This window comes from Pagrus major, chromosome 13 (assembly GCF_040436345.1).
Source record: "Pagrus major chromosome 13, Pma_NU_1.0".
Taxonomy (NCBI): domain Eukaryota; kingdom Metazoa; phylum Chordata; class Actinopteri; order Spariformes; family Sparidae; genus Pagrus; species Pagrus major.
In genome coordinates this window covers 10745640-10773533 of record NC_133227.1, presented here as the reverse complement: position 1 = coordinate 10773533, position 27894 = coordinate 10745640, and the positions used below count along the sequence as shown (strand labels likewise).

General features: G+C 39.7%; 3 protein-coding genes across 3 annotated transcripts; 2 read left to right on the top strand and 1 right to left on the bottom strand.

The window, feature by feature from the left end:
- Nucleotides 1–218: 218 nt before the first annotated feature.
- gusb (glucuronidase, beta) lies at nucleotides 219–10043 on the top strand. The gene is made up of 12 exons (XM_073479353.1): nucleotides 219–498; nucleotides 1454–1639; nucleotides 1794–1975; nucleotides 3704–3846; nucleotides 4007–4194; nucleotides 4643–4795; nucleotides 4964–5142; nucleotides 6327–6473; nucleotides 7133–7217; nucleotides 8277–8453; nucleotides 8614–8749; nucleotides 8842–10043. The coding sequence occupies exons 1-12, from the start codon at nucleotides 280–282 to the stop codon at nucleotides 9009–9011; spliced, it is 1965 nt and encodes a 654-aa protein (XP_073335454.1). The 5' UTR covers nucleotides 219–279; the 3' UTR covers nucleotides 9012–10043.
- Nucleotides 10044–16189: 6146 nt separating this feature from the next.
- On the bottom strand, nucleotides 16190–22644 carry vkorc1l1 (vitamin K epoxide reductase complex, subunit 1-like 1). Its single transcript, XM_073479721.1, has 3 exons — nucleotides 22454–22644; nucleotides 19434–19543; nucleotides 16190–16581 (listed from the first exon to the last, which is right to left on the bottom strand). The coding sequence occupies exons 1-3, from the start codon at nucleotides 22642–22644 to the stop codon at nucleotides 16355–16357; spliced, it is 528 nt and encodes a 175-aa protein (XP_073335822.1). The 3' UTR covers nucleotides 16190–16354.
- Nucleotides 22645–25752: 3108 nt separating this feature from the next.
- Nucleotides 25753–27802, top strand: znhit3 (zinc finger, HIT-type containing 3). The gene is made up of 5 exons (XM_073479818.1): nucleotides 25753–25891; nucleotides 26610–26641; nucleotides 26779–26847; nucleotides 27173–27250; nucleotides 27405–27802. Exons 1-5 carry the CDS (start codon nucleotides 25824–25826, stop codon nucleotides 27608–27610), a joined length of 453 nt encoding a protein of 150 aa, XP_073335919.1. The 5' UTR covers nucleotides 25753–25823; the 3' UTR covers nucleotides 27611–27802.
- Nucleotides 27803–27894: the final 92 nt, after the last annotated feature.

The following is a 27894-nucleotide window of genomic DNA, read 5'->3' as shown; positions in this document are numbered from 1 at the left end:
ATTCAATAATTATAATATTTTATATGCGGTGTATGACCTAAAACGTTCAGCGCACATCTTAATCGAGAAATTTCCTACAGTATATTTTATTTATTTTATTTCTTATGATTCAGTAAATAGAGACAGTTTAAAACTTAATAAAGATACTTTCCGACAGTATTTGAAGGCAGCGCGGGAAGACGGTTCTACGGTCACGTGACCACAGAATAAATCATGTGACTGAGTCAGGAAGTGATGGCGGCGCCCTCTTGAGCTTAGCTGGCACTAAAAGTTTTGCTCATGGGTGTCGGACCTGCGGGGCTCGAGATGCTCCGTGTTGTGTGCCTGTTCGCGGTGTTTGACGCGGTGTGTCTGCTGGACAGCGGCATGCTCTTCCCCCGGGAGTCTCCCTCCAGAGAGGTGAAGGAGCTGAACGGGCTGTGGGACTTCAGGGCCGATGACTCCACTGATAGGAACCAGAGCTTCGAGAGGGCATGGTACAAGAAGCGGCTGTCAGAGGTGAGCAGGAGGGTAGTCAACAACAAGAGCAACAACAACAACAACAACAACAACAACAACAACAACTCTGAGAAGTAAAGCAGCTTTTGTTTGCAGTCATGGAAAGTTGAGTCAAGTACAATTGTAGGTATTTGTACTTTACTTTTTACTTTTTTATTACTTTTGTACATCTGTTGTTTACAGATGTAGGGTACTTTATACTCCACCACAGTCACACACATAAAACTTGCTAATACATATTTAGGGTCCACACGTTTTGGACCACTAGTCCTTCTACTTTGCATTTGTTTTGATAATAACAGCTCAAAAAATGTAGTGACAAGCTGAATCCTTGAAAAAATGCCATGAATATCAGAATATCTTTGTATTTGGGCAAGGACTCCACAAGTTTGTGCAGAACCTGATGACTCATGTCATGTCAGCATCAAAGCTTCCTGTGATGCCACACACAGACTGCAGACTGCTTGACTTTCTCAGTCCTCAGATGCATAAATGTTTAGTGAGGTGGAGGTCAGGTGACTGTCGAGGAAAGTCCATGACAGTCAGGACTCCCTGGGCTTCTTACCGCTTGAAGTAGTTCTGTCAAAGCTTTGAGGTGTTTGGGCTCATTGTCCTGCTGCAGTATGAATCCCTTTCCACAAAGATCAACGTCTCAGAAGAATGGAGTGGTACTTCTCCTTGGCTGAAATACACCCCCAGACTTGAATTTTACCACTGTCATGTTTCACTGTGGTTTTGAAACACTGTGGTATCATTCTCTCTCTGTGTCTCTGACAAAGTTCCTTTTTTTTTTTTTATCTCTCAGGAAACTAAGCTTGTTGTGTTGATCAGCTGATGGTGTGGTCACTTTGGCTCTCTTTGCATCCTCATACTTCCTGCTTATTTCTAGGTAAACGTATGAAAAACATGTGACGTGAATTCAGTCAGTTTCAGTGTTTTATTTTATTTTTCCTAGACTGGTCCAGTGATTGACATGCCAGTTCCTGCCAGCTACAATGACATCACACAGGACGCCGCACTAAGAGATTTCATAGGCTGGGTGTGGTATGAGCGAGAGGTGGTGGTGCCGGCCCGCTGGATCTCTGATGTGGGAACAAGAGTGGTTCTCAGAGTGGGAAGTGCTCACTATTTTTCAATAGTGGTGAGTATCGTGTACCTTCCTAATCCAGTCCAGTCAGAAACTCATCTACATCATTTAATTACAGTTATGACATATGACACTCATATCTTTTATACCCACCTGTTGTATTAATGTGATCAAGCTCATGTGGAATCATTGTGTTTACCCTTTGCAGTGGGTGAACGGGGTGAAAGTGACACAGCATGAAGGCGGCCACCTTCCTTTTGAGGTTGAGATTGGCAGTCTACTCCGCAAGGACCCGACCATGCCGTGCAGGATCACCATCGCTGTCAACAACACGCTGAGTCTGGAGACTCTTCCTCCAGGAAAAATCCAGTACATGGAGGACCGCACCAAGTAACCTCATTTGTTTTCATTTTAATTAAAACACTGACTTGATAGAAAAGCTTAAAGGGATAGTTCGGGTTTTTTGACATGAAGTTGTATGACATCCTCACCATCAGTGTCGTGCATCAGCAGTGACTTTCCCCCCCTGCGTCCTGTGAGCCGAGGTCTGTCCCGCTGTTGTTGCTGAAGAAAGTAGTTACGGCTAGTTTGCGGGGTCATGAAGATAAAGCGTTTTGCTTCAAAAAACAATATCCGTTCAAAAGAGTAAAACATTTGCATCACAAAATCGTTTACGACAAAAAAGTCAGACCTCACGATCACCTGGCACTATTTCCCCTCCCTTCGTATCACTGCGCGCTTCCGCCTGTTGACACACCGCACTGCTCCGTCAGCTGTTTCACGGTGTTTACATGCTCGGATGTGCGAGAGAGCTAACGTGAGTACTAGCGAGATTATTAGACAAGAGGATATATAAAAATGGTGCGGATTTGCGATTATCCGGGTTGCAACAACAAAGATCACACCAAGTCGCCGTATATATTTCACCGCTTTCCTGTCACGGACATTGCTATTAGGCAACTTTGGCTTCTTGCCAAAGGCTTGAACATTGAAGCGAGACTGCCAAGGGTGAAAAAGCTTTGTGTGTGTAGTGCACACTTCAGCAAGGACGATTATGTTCCTACACGCCCAGGAAAGAGGAAGAAACATGTTTTGAAGAGCGCTGCTGTGCCACGACCCCAGGTAAGAACAACTATCTACAAGCTAAAGATGGTGCCTTTTTATATGATGGCTGTTATTATTATTGTCAGCAACTTGGACCGCTTCTCTGTCTCTCTCCTCTCTCTCTGCCCGTTCTAACTCCATTTGACGAAGCTCGGTGTCTGTGTATTCGGGTTCATAAAGATATCCCTTTGGCTCTGTGGTAAAAGGAATGTCTTCATCACTCGTTTCGTAGTCAGACATATTTACGTTTACCATCCGAGCATGTAAACACCGTGAAACAGCTGACGGAGCGGTGCGGTGTGTCAACAGGCGGAAGCGCGCAGTGATACGAAGGGAGGGGAAGTAGTGCCAGGTGATCGTGAGGTCTGACTTTTTTGTCGTAAACGTTTTTGTGATGCAAATGTTTTACTCTTTTGAACGGATATTGTTTTTTGAAGCAAAACGCTTTATCTTCGTGACCCCGCAAACTAGCTGTAACTACTTTCTTCAGCAACAACAGCGGGACAGACCTCGGCTCACAGGACGCAGTGGGGGGAAAGTCACTGCTGATGCACGACACTGATGGTGAGGATGTCATACAACTTCATGTCAAAAAATCCGAACTATCCCTTTAAATTTAATATGCTTGCTTTCTTAACTTTACATCAACTAACTATCTGCTTCAGTGTTTAAAATGAAAAAAAATAAAATAAATATTTATATTTTTTTTAAACAACTTTTTAATAATTAAGATTGACTGGCAGTGAAATCTGTAATTAATCTTTCTCAAACTGTAAACAGATCACAACACTTTGACCTTAAAATATCTTTTCAGTTTTGTTATCTTAGAAATATAATCAGTTGTTCTTAAACTGGCCCTTCACCTTTGTTTCCACACCTTAGACATCAAGCGATGTTCCCTGATCCCGGGGATTCTAGCCTTTACTGGTTTGATGTAGTGTCTGGCTGAGATTAAAATGTGTACCTGTCAGTGAATAACTAAAAGATAACGTGTAAAATGTAATTCCTCGACAGGTATCCTGAGGGTTTTTTTGTGCAATACATCTACTTTGATTTCTTCAACTATGCTGGCATACATCGTCCTGTGTTGCTATACACTACTCCTAAGGCTTACGTGGATGACATCACTGTGGTGACTGACTTCTTGGATAACACGGGTAAATAAAAACACCTGACTCTGCTAATTTACTCATTTTCCAAATGTCAAATTTTGTAAGAGAGTAAACTGATTGTTAACAAAAATCACATGTAGCTTTATTGAGAAGAGATGTTTTATTTAATGTGACGTTGTTGAGTGTTGTTTCCTCTGTTTTTCAGGTCTAGTCAAGTACAAGGTGTCAGTCCAAGGTGCTGCCACAGGCACCATCAGGGTCACTTTGAAAGACAAAGATGGCCGCTCTGTGGCCGCCTCCAGCAATCCATCCGGAGTGCTCAAAGTAGCAGATGTTAACCTGTGGTGGCCGTATTTAATGCACGAGAATCCAGGTTATCTTTACTCTATGGAGGTAAGACCACATGTTAACATACATGTCAAAGTGAAGTTTCAGATGCAGTTCACATGAGGATTGCCAATGGATTTGTGAGAGTAGTAAGGCAGTTGGCTGAAGAGAAGAAGTTAATATGTGTAATAATATAATAAAGCAAATTAGTAATTTCTACAGCTATAGTTATGTTGTGATTCCAAGTTCCCCTCAAATCAAATAACCTGGGCAGAGCCTTTGGCAAGGTACTTATCTTCAGTGCACTTTAACACCCAGCAGAAAAGTAAACTCAGGTGTTTTTATTCACTCCTAAATTTAAACTCTGTACACTGTGAGCAACACGTCTTTCTCTCTCCTCCACCTTGTTCCTGTTATAATGCTCTGCATGTTTGGTAGAGTATTGCACAACCTCTTAATGTCTGCTGAAAGAGATGCAAGAAAAATGTTTCTGACATTTGCACTTAATATCTAGGTTCACTTAATGGCAACCGATGGGAGATCAACATATGAGGATATCTATACTCTTCCAGTTGGCATCCGCTCAGTCGCTGTTACCAGCACCCAGTTTCTCATCAACAACAAGCCTTTCTACTTCCATGGAGTCAATAAACATGAGGACTCTGATGTGAGTACCACCAGAGGGAAGCTGAACTTTTACCAAAAGACTCATTTAGCTCACAAGCATCATATCTGTTACAACATCTACAGACTGTCTCTCCTGGTAACGGACAGGAAATTTGATGGGACCAGTTCAATAACCACATCCTCCCTTCCTCTTTTCCTCGTGTTGTAGATTCGAGGTAAAGGCTTCGACTGGTCCTTGATCGTCAAGGATTTTAACTTATTGAAGTGGATGGGGGCCAACTCGTTCCGCACCAGCCACTACCCCTATGCTGAGGAGATCCTGCAGATGTGTGATCGCCACGGCATCGTGGTGATAGATGAGTGCCCGGGGGTGGGCATCAAAGACATGTAGGTGTCACTGCTCACATCTCTGTGACCTTTAGAGTTGTTTGAGCGTTCGGTCAACATCATGTGTTTTTCCATACACTGGCTGGCTCGGATCAACTCAGTTTGAGACAGGGATTTCCGTTTCTATTACAACAGGGCTATCTGCTTGAAGGAGCGGCTGTAAAAAGTCTTCCTCCCTGCAATCTACTATCGAAAAACAGTAGTAATAATAGCTACTAAAGCTCCACTAATTTGGTGCCAAACACGTTTAATTTCCTATAAATTCTTCTCAATAAAAGTCCTCTATTATTTAAAAGCTTTTAATATGAAGCAGCAAAATCAGGACTGTACTTAAGTGCAATTTTGAGGCACTTTTGCTTTACTTGAGGATTTCCATTTTCTGCTACTTTATACTTCCACTCCACTACATTTGTGAGGCACATATTGTACTTTTACTCCACTACATTTATTTGATTACTTTAGTTAAGAGTATCTTTGCAGATTGCATGCTGCATCAGAGCCAAACTAGCAAGCCAAAAGCTGGAGAGAAACTGCATTTCAAACCACAGAGATTCAATTAGAAGCTACAAAAGTACTGAGAGCCGAACACACGTGAGACTTTTAAAAACACATTTCTCTTAGGTTTCCTGCACAGAAATTACTTGCAACACGTGCTTCATAGAGAATTTACAAAAGTGTTGAAGGAGATGCAAATCAGTTTGACTCATCGCAGCCAAAAGTGCTGGTGGAAAAGTCACATAACCGTGCAAGGACAGACTGACGTGTCATGCGTCATGCCCATCACCACTGCTCTTGAAAACCTCCTGACTGTTGTAAAATTAGAGAAACAAGATGTACTCTAAATGCAAGAAATTTAACCTGTAGAACACAAGTCATGTTGAAAGATCCAGGCTGAATTACAGACTGGACACACACACACACACACACGTCCCAATATTGGACTTTAATTAGGGAAATGACGAAGAAAATGCATCAGAATAAAAGATGAATATTGTCAACAGCGTATTGAAAATACTGAAGTATTATACTAAGTTATTTTGAAGGGAAAAGAGCAAAAAGATAAATCAGACTTTGGAAGATATCCCCTTGATCTGACTTACTTGGGCTGCGTGGGTTGAGAATGGGTTACATGAAATAACCTGGTGGACCCGCTGTGCTTTGTCTTTTGTGCCTTGCTGATGTAGTCGCAGTTTTGGAAACGCCTCCCTGGCCCATCACCTGGATGTCATGGACGAGCTGGTACGTCGGGACAAGAACCATCCCTCTGTGGTCATGTGGTCAGTAGCCAATGAGCCGGCTTCAGAGATGCCCCCTGCTGAATTCTATTTCGAGTGAGTACTTGTCATTTAGTTTCACCTAGATGTGAAGAACGGAATAGATTGACTCATCAAATATTCATTCATAACCAACACTGATTATTGACTTATCTGCCCCCTCTGGGTGCAAGATCATTCAGCATTTCTCCCCCTAATATGGCTCTTTATCTGTGCCTAGAAGAGCTGAAGTTGAATGTTTTAAGATGATTTTTTGGGGGGGCATTTTTCTAACTTTATTTTACAGAGAGAGAGAACTGGGCCACCAGGACTGCCCTGTAAGCTTTAAACCATCTGTATATATTCCTATAGGAAAATACTGGTTTGTTTTTGGTTCACAGCCTATCCCCTTACTCTGTATGCAAAACAAGGAATGCAGGAAGAGGAAGTCATGAAGCTGTCCTGAACAACAACAGCTAGAGCACAGTCATAGCCTGAGGCCTCTGGGAGATAAACAGAGCAAAAAAATACTCAACCTGCTCAACTACAGTACCCATCAAGTAAAGCTGTGTGGTGTATGGAGAACAAAGTGTCCACAAAATTCTTTGTCACACTGAAGTTGTAACACAAGCAGTTTCTTCAAATTACACAAAGTGTTTTTGTAACATGCTAGTGATTATATAACATTGTAATCCTTACGAACTTGTAATGTAATCGTTGTTTTGTGTTTCTTCCAGGACCTTAATAAAACATACCAAAGATCTGGACCCGACCCGGCCCGTCACTTATATCACCGACAGTAACTACGCCAGGGACAAAGGGGTGAGTTTCAACTGTACTTACTTCAATATCAACAGGATGACAGAGTGAAAACCTGCACAGCATATTGATTGTCATGTTTATTATTTGACACATAAGTAGTAATTATTTTGTGTTGATGCAGGTGTTATCAATATCATATACAGTACAAATAGAGTAAGTTTAGTAACTAAGTTTATGCTCTTGTTTGAAGAGTAACTTAACACCTGGAAATCTTTTTTTTTTTGCGAACTTTTCGCTAACAGCATGTTGCAGTGCATGTTGGAGTTCTGTATTCCAGTCTGCAAGTTCAAAGTGTCATGACTGTTGGGTGCGGTTACAGTGGGAACACTTGTTGCCTCACCCAGCTGCACCCAGGTGAAAGACTTGAACATTCCAGCCATAGTCTGGTGTTAAGTTACTCTTTGAAGTTTCTTTCATAGATGTAAAGATTTAATTGATTAATTGTCAACTACTTTGATAATTGGTTAATTTTTAAAGAAAATGTGAATATTTTCTGGTTTCTTTACTCCACTCTCACAGTAAACTGAACATCTTTGGATTGTTGAGAAAACAAGCCGCATTATTCCGAAATATAAAAGTTCTGCACGGTATTTAGGGTGAAGATTATATATGTGTTTGAAAACATTTGCAGAAAAGAAGAGCTAAACATGCCTCTGTGCCTCTCAGTGCTGCAATTCAGCTCATGCATGTGGACATATTGACCTGAAGTCAATCAGATAAAATGCTTGATTTAAAAAATAAGGGGGTCAAAGGATCCTGCTGAGCTTCAGAGCTTCATATGTCTGAATTCCGAAGCTCTTGTTGACCGCAATAACAAACTAAGTTGTTGACATTCCTCAGAATGGTTCACATTCCTGTACTGTGAGCAGTGTCTTTCGGGGTGTAGTTAGAAATTAAAGGTGCTGATTATTTTGCAGGCACTGACTACCTGCAGCTGCTAGATTGTAAAAAACGACAGCACCTCTCAGTTCTGTTTTCACAACTGCTACACCATAGTTTCTATTGAAAAACAGAAGTGTAGCTCTACAAGTCATATTTTGTCTTTTATCGTGTCCCCAGGCTCCCTTCGTGGATGTAATCTGTGTAAACAGTTACTTCTCCTGGTACCATGATTCAGGCCACCTGGAGCTCATCCCCCTCCAGCTCAACAATCAGTTTGAGAACTGGTATGGAAAGTACCAGAAACCCATCATCCAGAGTGAATACGGAGCCGACGCAGTGCCAGGGCTTCACAGTGTGAGGATTCATACACATACACATCCCAATTACCTGAGTGTAGTGCACCAGGAATCACATATCACTGTTTTGTTGCATGCTAGATTTTGGTAAACCTACACAACATATTTTCCCAAACACGTTAATACTGTGGGTAAGAAGCTGTGTTTTCACTCTCCAGGATCCACCAGTGATGTTTACTGAGGAGTACCAGAATATTGTCCTGCAGAGCTACCACAGCGTGTTCGACCAGAAGAGGAAGCAGTATGTCATCGGTGAACTCATCTGGAACTTTGCCGACTTCATGACTGTACAAGGTACAAAAACAACTTAGAGCTCAGGTTGTTCAAATAAAAGAATCCGTCCACACCTTAATCAGGCTTCTTGTTGATCCCTCTTGTGTCTGCAGGGTTGACCCGTGTGGTGGGGAACAAGAAGGGTGTTTTCACCAGGCAAAGGCAGCCTAAAAGAGCAGCATTCATCCTGAAGGAGAGGTACTGGAGACTGGCAAATGAAACAGGCAGACTGGGACTGCCTCCTTCTAATCATCAATGCCATGCTGTCAAGTACCCTTGGTAACACCCACCAGCTGGCACACCAAGACCACGACAGGCCCTGATCTCATGTAAACACAGCTTGATGGAAAATGCTGGCAAAATTTTACTCAGTGTCTTGAAACCGTTTACTGAAGCACATTTAGAACATTTCCTTTGAAATCATTTCAGTGTGTATACATAATGTCATACCACCATGAAACGTGATTACCAAACTGTTTTCCCTCGGAGGGCCAAAAGTAACACCAAAAACGTTGAATCTAAATATTGGTGGACCAAAAGCAAGCACCTATTGTATTGCATTTTATTCTTTTGTTAATATGCAAAATAGTAGTAAGATTTCAGGTTCCATTAATCTACTGGCTTCCTGCGTAAAATGTCACTGCCCACTGTGCTCAGATTATAAACAATAATTAATAATTAGGAACCCTACATCTTTAAAGAGTAATAACATTTTTTAATTTCTTTTAAATTAATTATTATTATTATTATTTGAGCCAGAAACATCTCGCAGGCCAAATCGAATGTAATAACAGTCCGGCTTTTGGCAGCTCTGGGCGCCTCATCAATGGTGCAATTCACACTTTAAAATAATAATCAGAATTGTGATATATTTTCCTGTGTTACACTTTTAGTTGCTAAATGATATTCTGATACAGATATGGTGGAAGGTCAGACTTCAATTGCTTTCATAAAAATATCAGGTCAAAAACATTTTCGACTGTAAAGCTCGGGCCAGAAAAAGCACACATTACAAAGACACTGTAAAAGAAGCGATTTAACCAGGAGATATCTTCTAATTTCCCTTCCTACGTGTGTAATTTGTCATTTTAAATGCATAAACCAGTGTTTTCACAGATTGATGCAACATGTGATGGAAGCATCCGTCCTTTCTGTGCATCGTACAAACAATGTGACTGGGCTGAATGTGAATCACAATGCTGCATCTAATCAAGAAAGTGTTTTATTTTTATATGTGAAAATAAAGAGAAAAGATTGACTTTAGAATCTGAATGAGTGTGAATAAAGGTGTTAAAGGCAAAACATGCACTCAATATGTAAACTGTACTTTTTTTTCAAACCTTTCCCAACATTTTCAGCACTGCTTTTGTAGAGCACATTCTGAAGTGACTGAATCAATGTTTTCAAAGGCTCAACATACACCTTCAGGGTAAAGTGATTGTTGACGCTTGCTTGACTTCAGTTTCCACCATCCGTGACTCCGCTTGTACTCTCATCATAGCTGGACAAATGCAGGTTCAGCTGAAGATACCTTTCAAACATACAATAGCAATGTAGCATTATATTTAATAGATTTTAGAGACATTTGACTTTATGTTGCCATAACGAAACATATGTGAAAAGCAATAAAAACAGCTTTATTGAAACTGGTCCAGCTGCAATGGCTGACACAAAAGTTGTGACATAACTGCAGGTTATTGCGTCAGTAAACAGACGGTTCTTTTAACAACTTCCTTGAAATGTTCAAACTAATCCAATAAGCACTGACACTGACTTTATTAAATGGAGTGTCAGCCTGATAAAATGGAGCCACATTCAATATTTTTTGCTGTGATATCAGTTTTCATAGCCACAGGAGAGATACTGCATCCAGTATAGTTTTTAGTTGTTGAATCTGAATCCTTCAATCCTTTATGAAATCTAGCTGTTTAAAGTTTCAGAATTAACAACATACTGTTTGTAAAAGTTAAAATAAGAAGTAGATTAATGACTTACACAAAGAATGATATTTAGAAGTACTAAAACTCAAATGTGCGCTACACCAATTTTTCACATGCAGGTCACTCGAGAAGTGCTGCTAAGCCTGTTGTAACAGTGGTGTAATGATTTCTGTTGCTGTGGAGGAGCTTGCAAAATGTAAAAAATAACCCTTACGACATCATCTTGGCTTAGACTCTATAATGTTGCATTATGGAAACTTCTCTTGATGGTATTTGATAGTTCAGACTACAAGTCAGGATATCTCTGCCGTTTCAATTTGGACTTCTCTTTCTGATGCCTCCACAGCAAGGACAGCCACTGCCGGAGGCATTAGGTTTTTCTGTCCTGTTCTTGTGAACGCAATATCATAGGAAGGCCTGAAGGAATTTCTTCAAATTTGGTAAATAGAATTTGGTTTGCTCAACAATTCATGATGATTATGACAACATTTTTACACAAATAAGGATAAAATGATGGTCAAAGGTCAACTTCACTGTGACTTCATGATACTCTGAAACTCAGGAACAGCACATTGACTGGTGCACAGAGACATACAACCACGAGGCGGTAATTCTAGTCTGGAGTAGCCCATAAACAATTGCACTTTATTTTACAACTTGAAATCAGAACAAAAATTTTAATTGTTAGTGGATCTCAAACTTAAAGCAACGTTATGTAACTTTTTACCTTAAAATAACATTTTCAGAATCATGTTGATGGTACAGTGTGTTGTAACAGGGTGAATGGTGTCTCTGTCTCAGTCCCCCATCACCTGTTTCTGGACTGTGTAACTCCAGTAAGAAGGTAGGATCACAGCGTTACATGTTTACTTCAACATACAAGTTTTCAACACATTACATTGTTATGATGTGTTTTGTTTGTAGTTAGTACCTACATTACGTCTGACAAGTTGTTACAGACCTGGGATTTGTATTTACGTCAGTCACAATCGCACAAAATGCCAATTTCTACATAATGTTGCTTTAAAAAGCACAGATTTTGTCATCACCCCCCCCCCCCAGTGATCCCCTTTCACTTCAGTCAGTCTAACTACATCCTTAACAGCATTTCATTTGATTCAAATAACTTGAAGTGACAGGTTGTTTCAGAGGGAATGTTTTAATGGTAGATCATTTCCACATGACAATGACACAATTAAAAATGTTCTCATGTCAACCTTTTTCCACAGTTTTCCCTTAAAGTAAGCTGGATTTTAAACCGATTATTTTTTTGCACCCTCCTACCATTCATGTAACACTTTTCCATGTAAGAAAATACAGCATTTTAAAACATATTTGGCAATACAGAAGCAAACCCAGTAAGTTTTCCTCCACAAAGAAATGTAGTAATCATTTTATGCTGACACATGGATTCCTAGCCCTCCAACCCCTCAACTTTTATTTTTTAACTAAAACAACCCAGAATGTTAACAGTCTATATAGCTAAAGGGCATAATTAATGATGAAAAAGAACATTACAATCATGTAGTTTAAACAAGAGTGTATTCTCAGCTAACACACATGTCCTAGCTAGACAAAATAAAGATGATAATTATATAGTGGAGTTCAGGAAGGAGAAAAGGAACGGCCATTGATTTGACAGGGCATTTTGTCTGGCTATTTCTGAATGGACTTTTGCACTGGTCAGATCAAATCTTTGGGAATTACCAATTTATCAGATTACATTTTAAGGAAGGCAAGCAGGAGTGCCTGTTATAGTTACCATTCTTCATTTTACAAGGCGATTACTGTTGCTCGTCTTTGGCTCAAGGCCTAGTGATCAAACAGAAGGCACTTTTGTTGGCATTGGTGATGCAACTAACATGGCAGTTATACCTCAGGGCCTAAATGAATATTAATGAGAATGCAGTATCGTTCGTTCTTTTGACCTTCTTTTTTGACATTAAATCATCACACAACATAGTGATCCTTTTACCAGCCAAAGACTTCAAACTTGACACAATATCCAAATTCCTTGACCATTTCTTTAAAGTAACTGCACACAACTAGTGTAATAGGCTTGCATATGACTGGACACCTACTGTACACTTGTCAGTTATATCATCAGTACATACAGGACCCATAGCTGTTGCCACAGTAACTAGCACATTATGTCAGTTTGACTTAAAATAAAAAAAATTGTCCCGTGTGAATGAATCCATAGGAGACTTGTCTCATATGAGAGTGCACAGGCTTTCCAAGAAAAAAGGACAAAGACAAAACAGTGTGGTTGTTAATCTGAATCACTCAGAGTTGAGATGAATAAGAACCTGATGTAAGCCAGACAAGGCAATACTGTATAAGGAAGATCTGAAAGACGACTTACTAAGAAATGATGCAAACAAATAAAATCATTCTAAGGTGGACCATATACAGACTGGAGCTTGCGTGTTTTACCAGTTTACTGCTAGTCATGTCGATGAAACATTACAGCGAGCCATTTTCCAAAGCAAACCATAGTGTTTAGAGGAGTTTATCTTCCAGGCAGCACATTCTTTTTCTGTATGGCATGAAAATCAGCTGGCAAAGACTTGAAATTTGCTTAAAGCAAAACATGTCTGAGTGTCAGTTGGGGTGTCATCTCTGCTTGAGGCTCCCAGTTCAAGGTTATATTAGCAGCTACTCACATAACAAAGCAGAATCTCTGACCAACTGTTGACGGTTGAGTTTCATTATGGGTAAAGCAGGCGCAGTAAGAACGTGTTGAATGAAAAAGGCGACATCTCTGGCTTTGCTGAATTGATTTATCTTAGGGTTGTCATGATACCAGATTTTCACTACACAATTATCATGGTCAAACCAATTCCCGATAACCTAATTACCGTGGTATCTATAGATATTTAAGAAAAAAATGCTACCAATCAAGTCAACTTTGTTGACTGTGTTTTGTCTCTTTTTTGGCAAATAAATTACCCTCAAAATACGAGTGGAGGGAGGTGGAGAGAGTTGGTAAGCACAGCAAGAATAAAGAAAGTGTACAAAAAGAACAATTTCTATCAACTACTCAATTATTAGTGAGAAGGCAACCAGATGAACGCCAGCTGAGGGCCAAACATCTTCGCTGGATCATTCAGACGATATCATATGTGTATTATTAACACAATATCACTACTTTGCTTTTTTTAATGTCACGGCTATCGTGAATATCGCGATATTGCGACACCCCTATTTTGAATAGATTTTTTGATAGATATTGACATGGTGGACAGCATGTATGATCTTCACAGTGATGGATTAAGTGATGGAAGTGCCTTCTAAAATGTATATCCTCAGTGGAATGACTGGAAACTGTCGGCCTGGAAAAAGTATTTCAAATATATAACATCTGTTATGCTTTGGAAAATGGCCAACAGTGATGTAACACAGCCTATATATGACAAGTAGTAAATGGGTTACAACATGCATGAACAGACAACAGTTTTCACTTTGAAAATATCCTGGGAAAAAAAAACTCAATTTCCATTTTCATACACGACCGATGACATTGTATGTTATCACAAGAAGCATGTCACTGAAATGACTTTCAATACTTTGACAACCCTTACCCCAAAAATAAAGAAAATGTCAAGGAGAACTTGAGTGCTATAAATGTGAGGGGGTGTGGAGACTAGCAGTGATGGAAACTATTAACAAACTGGTTCAACACCACAGATGAATCACATTATTACAGTTATTACTACGACTGGTCTACATCTTTGACAGTGTGTGTAAGATTGTCCGATGGCCAACATATGCTTAAAGCCAGGAGATAGTGTACCATGCGTATGACGGGTAGGATGCTTCAATCAGTGGATTCTGGTTGGAAAAGAGACAACTGTCACTTGGTGCTGAACTGAACTGACAATACTATGGATTTTTAAGCAGAGCCACAACAAGCTGTGGCTGCTTTCCCCCCATACTGTGATCTGTCTCTGTACAAACCATGCTCTGCTATCTCAGCCTCAGTGTCTGCATCTGTTCATCTTAGAAAACCATCAGCAACCTGGATATCCATCCTGTCTACAAACATCCCACAAAAAAACTCCACATATGGCTTAACATACTGTTTTGTTTCCTTACAGAATCTTACACCTTTTTAGGCTTGTGTCAACAAAGCTTTAAGACATTCTCCAAGTTTTGTTCACATCCTGCAAATGAACCGTAACTCAGCTTGGCAAGATCACCGCTACCGTTCAAATGACATCAAATGTATACAGGCTGCCGGACAGTGAACAAAAGCCAGATGAGCATTTAACGCAACTGAAACGGCAAAGATAAGAGATGCTTCTGCCACCAGGCCGCTCTACCCTTGAGCAGACAATCACAGTGCAGCAGCCTTCGCTACCTCATGAGACTCTATTAGGGAGGGAGAAACACTTCACTGGTATCTTAATTTACAAAACTGTGATCATAAAAATAAAGCCTCGGACCTGTGACAATAAAACAACGAGCAAAACTTATGTTGACATGACATTATCCCCACCCTCCCACACCCAAAACATAAAAAAGAAAAGAAAGGTAATTCACCTTAAACACTCCTTTAGGCACATAAGTCTTTATGGATCCCACTTGAGTGGTGGTCAGGAATGCTTTTCACAGAATAACACAAAAATAAAGAGTGAGGGTGCCTTTATGCAAACTCGGTGAAAAGAACCTACAGTTCTGCTTTTTAAAAGACTCGTGTCGGTGGCTCCGGATGAAACGATAACCACGTACAACAAAGAAATCCACACAACTCTGAACTGCATGCCTGACCAGGATTACAGGACGGAAGATGTCCCGAGCACATCTTCAGCACATCTCCTCCTCCACCACCTCACTGTGACCTCGATCAATTTTTTGTTCCAGATTGACTGATGTTTTTCTCCCGTTTTTTTAAAATGTTTTTCCTTAAAGGTTTTGTGTCAACACTAAATCACAATCTAGCCTGGAATATTGCTCAGCAGCTATTTACAGAATTGCAAAACAAACAATCTGACTGATCTACACACAATATCTCACATTGTCCTGTTTAATTTTTAGTGGTCCTCTTCACAAAGAAACCCTCTACGAAGTGTAAACATGGAAAAAAAAAAAACCTACTCTGTATAAATGTTAACCATTCTGCCCCATCCCTCCCCACCCCGCCATAGAACCTTATCTGCGAACTGTACGATGACCTAATGAGTGTTTTTTTTCTTCTAATTTTGGGAGCCATTATTCGGTTCCGAGTTTTAGTGCAGATCCGCTGTGCAGTAATAGGACCTTTCTAACCATTTCAAGTAAACCCCTTTAATGTCCTGTTTTTCTTCCGTTCTGCGATCCTTTTTTTGTTCAAAAGAGAGCCGTCCTCCTTCGTTCTGCCTCTGCTTGCTCGGCTTGATGCGTTTCCCCACGCACACACACAGCCAGCCCCTTCCTTAAGTGAGTACAATGTTAAACAAGGAAAACGAAATTAAAAGAAAAATCAGCTTTCACTTACGAATCCTTCCGTGTTTGCAACATTGAGATGTCAGGCCCAACATTTAAGTTAAATTTCTTCATTTTTTTTTGAACACACAGCAGAATAAACATTGTTTTGGAAGCAAGGTCTCCTGGTGGCAAGTCAAATGTTCAGAGGTCACATTTCTTTTTTTTTGTCGTCGTTTGTTTGTTTGTTTATCATATTTTTCTTGCCGTTCTCGACAGCTTAGTCCTGTTTGGCCTGCAGCTGCTGCTTCCAGGCCTCGTTCAAGTAAACCAGTCGCTTGTAGTTGAGAATAAAGAGAATGAAGTTCAGCGCATATGTGGTGATGCAGATGATGCAGAAGTCCTTTAGGACAAAGTAGAGGATGTAGCCCAGGTAGAGCGAGCCCACCACCGACAAGATGGATGTCGTCATGAGAATGAGGGCGGCCATTGCACTGACAGTCATTCCTACGGCGAGAAACACAAACTAAAGCTGAGACAAATAACTAGAAAAAGAAGACACAACCTTGAAACACACAAACAACCTGATGAGTCGGCTCTTTGCTCAGAGCTTTCAGACAGTTCTCTATTTTTGTCATCAGCATCTTGTGATGACATTGAGCTTAAACAGTGAATAGACTGGTCATATTATTGTGTTGTCACATGAGGTGCAGTCATATTTCTAAGGTTAAGTTTCATCAGTGTTTGTGCTGGTGGCCTTTCATTTGGTTCGTAACGATCACTGTTAAACAACAGATGGGGATTCTCTTTTGCTGCCTTGTTATATGAAAGGTTTTCCCTTTCAATCTGATCTACAGTATCTTTGAAATGAACCTAGGATTTATACATTGCTCCAAAACGCTGGTTGCTCCAAACCTAAGCTGGAATAGTGGGGTCCTGGTTTCTTCAGATACCCAGCTAACAGTTTCTGGAGTCCCAGAGACTGACAACATAAAAGCATGACTAAGCTGCATATCTGAGTGCTGTGACAGCTCACAGTGCTCACTGTGAAACACACAGTGTTAATGGGTGTGCTTGATTTAATTTAATGAGCGTTCCATTAGAATCAACTTTTGGACACATTGTCAATTTCAGTGATGATTAATGATAGAAAATGAAATCCCAACATGCATAAGCTGCAGTGGGGTCCAGGGGTGGAAAGTAACTAAGTACATGTATTCAAATTTTTAAAACAAAATATAATCAACAAATAAAGTGTGAGGTATTATTATTATTGATCAACCAGTTGTTTATAAATGAGTTAAAGTTTCTCTTCTTGTTCCTACTGTTAGATGTTTGAGCTTCACTGTGTAGAGTGATGCATGTGCAGAGTTTAACACTACAAGGCTGTTTTCACATTTATTGTAGAAAGTGTACATTTTCTCTGTGATCAATTAAAATCAAACTGTGAGAGGCGGGACTACGAGCATGATTAGTGACATCACAAATAGTTTGGAAGTCAATCCTGGTCCAATATTCAGCATACACAAGTGTGATGTGAAAACTTGAAGCCTCCAGTGCACACACACTGTGAAAGGACTTAACATTATGCAAAAATATTTGCATATTCATATTTCCTGGAATATTTCATGAGCAAGAAGGAATGCATGCTATTTTTTAGATTTTAATGCAGTAGTTGTACTTTTTTCTGTAAAAACCTTGTCAGACTCACATAAGATAATTGTTTGTATGCCTTAATTTAAATGTGGAGGGGATATTTAAATGCTCTCACCTTTATCAGCTGCAACATTAAAGCAATGTTCACATTAGTGCATCAATTGTTAGAATTGTTCTAAAAAAAGACATTCTGCATGATACGTGCTTCTACTTTTGGTACTCTGAGTTTTACTTTGGTAAAATTTCAAATGCAGGACTTTTACTACTAACAGTATTTCTACACTGTGGTATTGCTGGTGTTCATGTTGATGTTACCACCTGTATCAACCACTGGGGGGCCATACAGGTGGTGACATCAATCACTACCAGACATTTATAAAGTTGTTGTTGTACAGGAGAGGTATTTTATTATGAGAGATAGCCAGAACACATCCTGACAATGTGTTTTCTTTTAGGGGTGAAGGATATGACAATACGAGCTGAAATAAAGTTGTCAGTATCCAAAGACTTCGTCATGTCGTTAATGCCTTGTAAGTATGAATCACTCTGGGCGTATTAGACTATTGTGGGTAATGTCGCAAATCGATGAGCAAGACTACTTTATGCAGGTATTGTATTTTTAATTATAGGATTTTTTTGTATTAATGTGATGAAGTACTTTGATTTGAGGGTATTTAATTTGCAGAGTTATCCAAATACAAACTTTACTTTCTGGTTTCTTATCCATTTAGTTTCTCAATCATGATATTTGTTTTCATATTGCGACACAAAATGGCACATGATTTTGTGGATTTTAACCATTTTGCCACTGATATTCTCTTCACAACAATAAAAAAACAAATACAATAAGAGAGGCACAATTACAGCATTAATTTTATGTGGATAAGAACATTTAAGTCTACAGTAAACACCTTTTCGACAGTAGTCCCATGCTGTATACTGGCATTAATCCGAGAATACAGCTTTGGTTATGCACATTCTGGAGTCATGCCTACACTCAAATATGGGACAGTCCAAGGCCACGAGAATAATGAAAGTTGTGAAACTGAGTAGTCATGCCTTTAATATGGAAATCTTGAGCCGCTGTTGCAGCGTGGCATTAACTGGGCTGCTATTGTGTTAGTCAAATGAGTGGTAGCTGCTGTGGCTAAAAGGACCTCTTGTTCTGTGCCAGCGCCAGGTGGCCGGGCGAGCCTACAGGCCACTCGGCAGGCAGACATGTCAAACCAGCATGACTGAGTCAGCAACATCATCAATGTACTGAGATAGTGACTGTGAGTGTAACCAAAGGGGGGAAAGACTTCAAGTTAAAACAAGTCACTTTATGATGACTGAGCTGTCGTGTCATAATCAGACTGGGACACTGTAGAACAGCGCCCAAGGCATTTTGGTCGCTTTGCTTATTGTCACTGTCACTACACCAATATTTTATCTCTGCAGTCTTAGTTGAATTTAATAAGAATTAAGTTAAAAAAACACCATGTATTGATTGCAGTTTAGTAGGTCAACCTTCAACCATTAGCCTTCTATTTAACAACACAATTATATTTATACGACTACTAGACATGATGTCAGTGTCATGTGAGTCAGGATTTGGCAAATAAAGCCATGACAGGCAGTGTTGTGTCAGCAGACTCGCTAAGGAGATTTGTTACCTAAATTAGCAATACTAGCAGATTACTCTGAATAAAATGACATCTTACCTAGTAGAAGCTGAAAGGCATAAAAGACAATCCCGTAGACACTGTTGGGTTGGTTCAGTGCGCTGTCATTTCCAAAAATTGAGCCCAAGAGTCCAAATCCTCGACCCCACCTAACCACACAGAAGGATAGGCAAAGAAGGTGGTTACGACTTAATTTCAGGATTACAGAAGAAAAAAAACTGTGGCAATGTAAACAGATCGAATCACAGCTGAGGAAAGCCAAACCCAATGAGTCACACTAAAGATAAAAAAAGAAGTATACAGCAGGGCTTCCCAATGTTCGTTTTCCAAGAACATGAAGTACTCCCTGGGTGATTTTTATCTTATTTCATCTTTTTTCTTTAGCAAAATTTGATTTGAGGATAGGCAAATTATAATACACAGAAAACTATTTAGACTTCAGTCATCTAAAAGCTGCAATGAAAGACTATTTTCATTATCGATTAATCTGCCGATTATTCTCTTGATTGTTTGTGTACACGTCACACAACAGTAAAAAACATCCATCACAGTTTTTTAGAATCTGAGGCGACATCATCTTGTGTTTTCGTGTTGTACCAACAGTCCAAATGAAAAATATCTGTTCATCAACTGATCAATTAATTTACAAAACCCATCTGGACTTTTTAGGAGGAGAAAACAAATACTGCAAAATAAAAAAGCACGTCTTTCTTGTACGGGAAAATCACCCCGACATGACTTGAGTACTTCAGTGCACGAGAAAGAGAAACCCTACATTGAATTTGTCTTATTTTAAGAACTCTTTTAAGTACCATCTCAAGAGGATGACATAATTTGTCTGAACTTCTGTGGCACAACTACTGGGGCTGCCCACCTGTTAATACCAGTCTGTTATTCACCACCACCGTCTTTAAACCTGTGCAACACAGCTGGTGCTCTTGTAAAACTGAAGCTTTTGCCCTGCTGTGAAGCTGTTTGTGTTCAGCATGTTGAGATCATATTTATGGCAAATTTCAAAATCATGTTTATGTGCCGATAGATTTCATTCAAAGAAAACCACAAACTACAACATCCAGCACACTAAAAGGCAAAATAGATGTGCAATAAGTTTGCCTAGTTAAGAACAGTATGAGTTTCACTCGGTGGGAATGTTCAACTTATTCAACATGTTGAGCAAATATAGTGCTCTTTATCACACAGCCTGACACAGCCTCTCGTTTTTAATCATATTTATAAAACATATAAGTGAACATAAGAATTAATTCAGTACGAATGTTTGAAATGCAAGTTGTTGTCCCTTTAGGCTTCCCACAAAACAAAAATGATAGAAATGGATGAATAAATAAGTCATACAACTACTTTTTAAAGTGGAGTGTGTGACAGAGTAACTGACAACCAAGAACCACAGTCGACCACACTGTTAATATTTGGAACGAATGACGCTAAGACTTGGGGATCATTCAAGTTTTAAAAGCCTCTGTGCAAGTATGTTACCATATCAAAATAATTGGAAAAATAGCATGCGACAGTTATCTCCGAGTGTGCAATATGTTTAGCAATCTCATTTCATGTATCGCTATGTTGGAGCTTATTCTCCTTGGATATAATAAATTATGTTTTCAAACAATGCTTTCTATTACTTTCACTACAGCAGGCATTTAAGCTTGTGTATCAAGGCGTTATCTTACACAGATAAGCACTTGCGGAGGCATGCACAAAACAGGCAATTCAGCACACATAGATACAATAAGTTGCATTACCGATTATAGAGCATTCTCTATCTATAGCATTGTTTTTAGACTGATATAGAAACTGCTAGGATTCTCCTTTTTACTACTTGTGAAGACATTCAAACACAACTCAGGGCTCAGAGCTAATTTTGGGTTACACAGGTGAGACTGTCTCTAATACTCAGACAGACAATTCACTCACTCATCTTACAAATATGTGATAACTCCCAGACAGGTTACATTCCAGCTGTGCTGTGAGTATTTGTTGTGGCCCTGCAAAGAGCTCATTCAGTGGCAATCAATAGGTGGGGTTAGCTTTCATTAATTGTTGCATGCCCACAGTGAATCTGTTAGGGCGACTTCACATAATTATACAAGGAATGTGCCACATTGAATGTTAAATGACTGATGGTTGATTGCAAACTCATCTTTGTGAGTAAACCAACTCTGGGTTTTTTTCCTGATGGACAGAGCTTAAGGAAAACTCTAGCAGCAGCTTTATCTGTGTAGCTGTGGATGTTTATCTTTCTGGTAGTAATGTGTGACTGTAAGCAGCACTGAAACTTTACTGTAGCCAACACTGTGACAGTCCTCTCCTCTGACCTCTGTGCACTGTCCCTTTAGGTAGCTGGGGTGTACTGTTTAACCCTTTGGACTGACTGGTAGCTGCCCGGTGACATTAGCACGGCGGCTAATGACAGCAGCGTGACAGCTAGTGTGGGCGCTAGCTAGCAGGTTCAAAAGTTACCCAAAACTATCAACACTGAGCCAGCTAACAACCAAAAATCTTAGCTTTGGTCGGGGAGGATGAATGACTTTATCCAGCAACAGCCAACATACAAGACAAGTGTTGGACTAGACCAGCTATCTTCAACTTTTGTGCTAAAGTTGGTGTTACAGATGTTACATTCATGGAGAACATCCAGTGCTGGCACCAGTAAACTCACGTTAGCAATCATTAATTCATAAATTGCTAATCTAGCAACGCTGAAGGCTTTCTGCCGATAGCTAACCGGCTAAGAAGTAACTACAACGTTAACAAATGGGCTGCGTTAGCTAACGGTTAGCGAAGTTAGCATCATCGAGCTAGATAGCTAATGATGTGTCTAATGAATGATAAGCTAAAAGTTAAGTTATTCCTAACAGGTTATTTAACTAACAGCCAGCTCTGAGCACGCCGGCAGTTATAGTTTGCAGTTAGCATTAGCAGCAGAGGGCAGCCGGCAAATGCTAGCTGAGTGCATCTGACAGTTAAAACCGCGCAGCCCTTCCCAGATTGTCACAATAGCAGGCAGCTTCATTGAGCGCTCTTTGCTGAATTCAAATTACCTTGAGCTGAACACTTTTGAACAGCTGATGGAGCTGCTGACGTCGCACATAGCCTTATAACTCGGATCCCGAGCCTTTTCCCTCTCGACGTGAAAAGCATATAGAGACAACAGTATGCCTAAAAGGCAAACGAGAAGCCTAGCTATTCTTTCCCACCGAGGGGTGGACACTCTTAGGACGGGCGCCGCCATCACTCTCTGGCCTAGCTGGAGACACGCATACATACGCAGGGAGCTCGCCTGTGAGACAGAACTGCGACGTGGAAAAGCGTCAGTACGTGTTCACCGTGAGGGGCGGGGCCGGCCGAGGGGCCCAGGAACAAAAACACAGGGCCCTCAACATGGCTCTCTATGCGGACAAACTTCACACTTCTAATATGTGAGCACATTAGGTTTCTGACACTGCACAATGTTGCTGTACTCTTTATCTCATATATAAGAGTAAGTAAGCTGAAGGTTATGTATATTTTATAGTGTAAATCCCATATATTCATATTTATACATATCACATGCCTCCACTGTGCAACATTCCTGTGCAATTCATGTTGTATCCTGTGCAATCAGTGTCTCCAGGCAAGTTTTTATTTATATTTACAATGCTGTACAATGCAATGTGTGTGTATTACAAGAATGGGTGCATTTATGTGCAATTGTCCTCCTTGGTCATATCTGTATTTCAAAGGCAAAGAGTGTATATTATCATTATTATTATTTTTATTATTATTATTACTTTATCTTACTCTACTTCTGTCTTGCTTGTTCTGTTTTACTTTTCCATCTAAAACTCAGTCAGTATCCCCGCTGAGGGACTAATAAAGTCTCATCTTTTGGTTTGTGCCAGGCTACACACTGCATGCTTTTTTTTTTCTTTTTTACAATAATGTCGCGTTAGCAACATTGTTATTAGAACATTTATTTTCCAACATTGATTTTATCTGAACATTGTTCAATTTGTCATGCATAAACCTAATACTAATGATAATATATTGTTCAAATATTCATGAAACAAAAGAGAAGACAACATAAACACAGATTCAGTCCAACAACACATGGGATGAGGACAAAAATACATCTAAGGTGAAATAACTTTAAAAATAATTTAAATGTTTGTTTGTTTTTAAACTATACATATCACTATTTCCAAATAACCAGCACAGTTCTTCCTAAATCACACAGTACAACCATTATTTCCTTGACTACCAAGAGGCATAGCAACGGCCACGTGACCACGTGTATATAAACACAGGGTGACATCATCTGTTTACTTGTTCCGAGACTCGTCTGGTGAAAACTGCTGCACTCCGTCTCCAAATGGCGACAGACATGGAAAGATTTGTTTCTTTCGAGGAGGCGTATTACGATCAGTATGACTACTACAACCTGCTGGAATACTCGTGCCACGCGTGCGGCAAAGGGAGAACCAAGAGAGAGATCGAGCTGAACACGAACCGCCATTGCCCCGCGGGGCACGAGAGGAAGATAGCAGAGAAATTTCACAACAGCGAAATGAAGCGCAGGAGAACCAAGAGCTCCTCGTCTTGACCGCTTCCCTCGACGTTTACAGGTAACTGTGTGTCTGTGAGGTGTGAGAATAGTGTTTGTACATGTTTGACCGAACATTATTTTGGAACAATAGGTCTTTGTGAGAGAAAAAAACAACCTCCTGCTCGGATATTTGACTACAGAGATCCTGCAGATTAGTCCAGCAGTAACCGCCCATAATTACAGCTTTTCTGAGTACAGTCCGGATCTTTTTGATCTCTGTGTGAAAAACATTTCTGTTCTGTATCTATCGGGTCACTGGTGGGTGGAGCTATCAGGATCAGGTATCTTCCTTTGTTGTGTTTCTGCTCCACCTATTCTGTTAGTATCATAATAAAAACAAGTCACACTTCTTTTTTGCACCGGTGGAGTAACTAGTGTGTTTTGTTGCCTTTAAACTGAAGCAGTTGTCACCATAACTCAGGCCAGCACAGTGGGGACATAAAGATGAAAACAACGAGTGGATTAATCAATTGGTCAGCACACAGAAAATTAATCGCCAATCATCTGGATTGTTTGATTATTTGTTTGAGTCCTTTTTAATGATATTCAAATGTGATCCTTGCCACACTTAAGTATTTTCTGACATTTTACAGATCGAATAATTAATTAAAAAATAACCTGCAGGAGAATAGATAATGAGATAACCTTTAGGATCTGGATGTAATTTGTGATGACCATTTCACTCTGTTCTGCACACAGATCCGGACAAGAGTTGGATTTCCGATGTTGACCATGGCCAAGTGTCTCTGCCCTCCCTGAACGAGTGAATGGAGCTCTGTGACAGTGGGAATATGATGTCCTTTAAACAGTCATGAAACGGCTCCATTCTATTACCCTACCCTGTAACAAGACTCTCGAGTCACAGCTGTGCAGGAATAGTTTGTGTTGAGCTATATAGGTCAGTGGTGTATGCTTGAAAAACTTATATATATATATATATATATATATATATATATATATATATATATATATATATATATATAGTCATTTCTGTTGGTGCATTTTGAATCAATAAAAACTGATGTAAATATAACCACCTTGGATTGTTTTATTTCTATTGCTCATAACTGATAAACATGTTCATGTGTTTGAACACAACTGGTCTAGTTATGTTAAGCAGGCTGCATTACAGATTTGTCACCATTTGGTGTTTTTATAGTTTCTTTAAAACCATCAACCACCCATCTATCCCTCTGCCTTTCGTATTTTGCCTTACATGTCCAGTGGATCCAACCAACTTTTCACTCCATATGATTCTCCCACCTGTGTGTGTACAGTGTTTTCTCAGGGGGAATGAGTGCATGGTGTATACCAATTTGTATTCTGGTGGATTGGTGGATTGACACCAAGGAGGCAGGACTGCCTTTGAAATGCTCAAGGATATGGTCTGCAGCCTAGAGAGAGATTTTTATTTTTATTTTTTTAAATTGTACGATCATTTTCACTGGTATGAGCTATTTGGGGTTTCACTTCTGCAAAACCAAACAAACAAGGCTCCAAAATAAGTGTCTAACTGGACGATGATGAGGAAGCACTGACAGTTCAGATCTGCAGGTTGTGGAAAATACATTGCATTGATTATATTATATAGATAAATGACACACATAAAAGTAAAACAGGGTATAACAGTGGTACCAGAGACTCGCATATACTGACCAGTGTTTGGATTTTATTAGTGTGGAACTAAAGTAGAACTGCTTTTATTTTGAAGGGGTATGTAGCCGGAAGTCATATGACTACTTCCGGGTCTTTACACACGTGAGCCGCTCTGGAGCTGCTAGTAAACTCACCTGTTAATTCGTCATTTATTTTTGTCAGCAGCCAAGATGCAGATTTGTAGCGTGTGCAGCGAACAGACACCTAAATACAGATGTCCCGCCTGCAAAATAAGATAGTAAGTAACTTAAAATAACGGTCTGTAAGCTAGCTAGCTAGCTAGATAACTTCCAGTTAACTGCCGAGTCGTTTGTTTGGCTAGGTTCTCTATAGTCTCTAGTCGACCTATTAAAAATAGTCATTTAAGAATAGAGAACAATAGCATTTATTGTGAAAGACAGTTTTTCTGGACCTGACTTAAAAGAATATTAAATATATTTGCCTTATCCACCAAAGCTAAAGTGCGATAACGTTACGTAGCATCGTTTGTACAACATGACATTGGTTCACACAGTAACCCCACTTTAAAACATGGGGACATTTGTAACAAAATATATGAACATATTTACAGAGCATGTCAATTACTTAATATAACGTCGATAAATTACACGTGAAAACAATTTTGTACATAAATACCACATGCGACGGCAAGCCACGTAGGTCAAAACGTTTTGCGATTTGACGTCATAGGCGACTAATCTCGCTGTTGAGCCACCCAGAAGACATCACATGATAGGTTGTTTTGATTGATGGTTTAATTCATCCATTCATTACCTCACTGTGACTTTTAATTGAGGATACACGTGTTTGCTTATTTATAGATGCCGTCTCCGATTTAAAATGACATGTACATTATGTCCTTATGCCACTGTGTATTATCTCTATTTAGTAAAATCAGAGGTTTTTATCATCTGCTAGAAAAAATGCCTTTTTTCATGATCTTTTTTTTCCTACAGTTGTTCACTTGGCTGTTACAAGAGGCACAAAGGTAAATGAGCTTGATTTCGGTACTTCAGTCATGTAGTTATGTGATGTTTAGACAAGCTGTAATCATAATCAGAGGAAATACTGTGCTGCTCATCATCATCATCTGATGCATATTCTCATTTCCTCTTTTGTCCACAGACAGTTGCATTCCTATTGAGCAGCCCGCACCTATTGCTGCTCCTCAGGATACGGATGCCTTCAACACCGGTATGTTATTCTTTCATCATCCCTGTGATTGTGTTTGTTGTGTAATGCATCCATATCAGCCAGCAAGAGCACAAGATTACTGATTGTAATATGTAGGGTTGGGCAGCATGGAAGATGTTACCGCTGCAAAAAAAAAAGCATACAAATAGTTGAATTAATGTGCTAGAGCGGGGAGGACAAGCTGAACTTGAGAAGTGGTAGGAAATATGTTACTTTAAACTGTCAGAATGGTCTTTTAATTGTCCCTTCAAAGTCCCAGTAAAGACCGGTCAGGGTTTTCCGATGCCTTGTGTGAAAAGCTCTCTTTGCTTTATTGTCTTTACAGATCAGTGGACTGTTGCTGATCTTCTGCATGAAGAGGACATCGTTGACAAAGTGCCGCTACAGAGGCTCCAGATGTTAGGTATGAATCCAACATTACCTTTTGTTTGCTCTTAGCCCTTCAGTTTTTCTTAACACTTTTGGCAGCAGCATCACATGTCTAGTGTATCTACGAATGACCGCACAAATCAAGTTTAACCAAGTGGATAATTCTTGTTTTCTTATTTCCTCTACAGGTCAGTCAAAAGAGCTGAGAGATCTTCTCTGCAACCCTCATCTGAGACAGTTACTGCGCTCTGTTGATGATGCGGACAACAAATACGATGCGATGAAGGCTGCCATGCAGGAGCCTCTGTTTGTTGAATTTTCAGATCAGTGTTTGAAAACTGTAGAAAATGAAGCACAATCATTAACCTACAATGATGATGATGATGATTTATAAACTAGTTTTCTGTCCAATCACTTTTTTTATTATGTTTTTGTACGGGGGATGGTACCTTGTTTAATATAAAATGTCATGTGCCACAAATGTTGTTGCTGTCATTTGTGTTGATCTAACTTCCTGTCATGTGCCTTGTCATGCTACAGAATGTAAATAGTGTTCAAATAAATGCTGAAATGTTTAAACTATCAATTCCTGAGTCAACACCGAAGGTTTTAAAATGTAGTTAACTAAAGTCACGTGTGAACTTGAAGATCACATGTGAAGTTTGGGGTGAAAGAAAA

Bases quoted from the DNA above. Each gene is read 5' to 3' on its own strand.
- vkorc1l1 (XM_073479721.1), bottom strand. From the start codon at position 22,644: ATGGCGGCGCCCGTCCTAAGAGTGTCCACCCCTCGGTGGGAAAGAATA. The intron at 19,544-22,453 runs GTAATTTGAATT...CTGTGTGGTTAG, and splicing joins TCAAAAGTGTTCAGCTCAAG to GTGGGGTCGAGGATTTGGAC. The intron at 16,582-19,433 runs GTAAGATGTCAT...TTCTCGCCGTAG, and splicing joins TGCCTTTCAGCTTCTACTAG to GAATGACTGTCAGTGCAATG.
- gusb (XM_073479353.1), top strand. From the start codon at position 280: ATGGGTGTCGGACCTGCGGGGCTCGAGATGCTCCGTGTTGTGTGCCTG. The intron at 3,847-4,006 runs GTAAATAAAAAC...TCTGTTTTTCAG, and splicing joins TGACTTCTTGGATAACACGG to GTCTAGTCAAGTACAAGGTG. The intron at 4,796-4,963 runs GTGAGTACCACC...CTCGTGTTGTAG, and splicing joins ATAAACATGAGGACTCTGAT to ATTCGAGGTAAAGGCTTCGA.
- znhit3 (XM_073479818.1), top strand. From the start codon at position 25,824: ATGCAGATTTGTAGCGTGTGCAGCGAACAGACACCTAAATACAGATGT. The intron at 26,848-27,172 runs GTATGTTATTCT...TTGTCTTTACAG, and splicing joins TACGGATGCCTTCAACACCG to ATCAGTGGACTGTTGCTGAT. The intron at 27,251-27,404 runs GTATGAATCCAA...TTTCCTCTACAG, and splicing joins ACAGAGGCTCCAGATGTTAG to GTCAGTCAAAAGAGCTGAGA.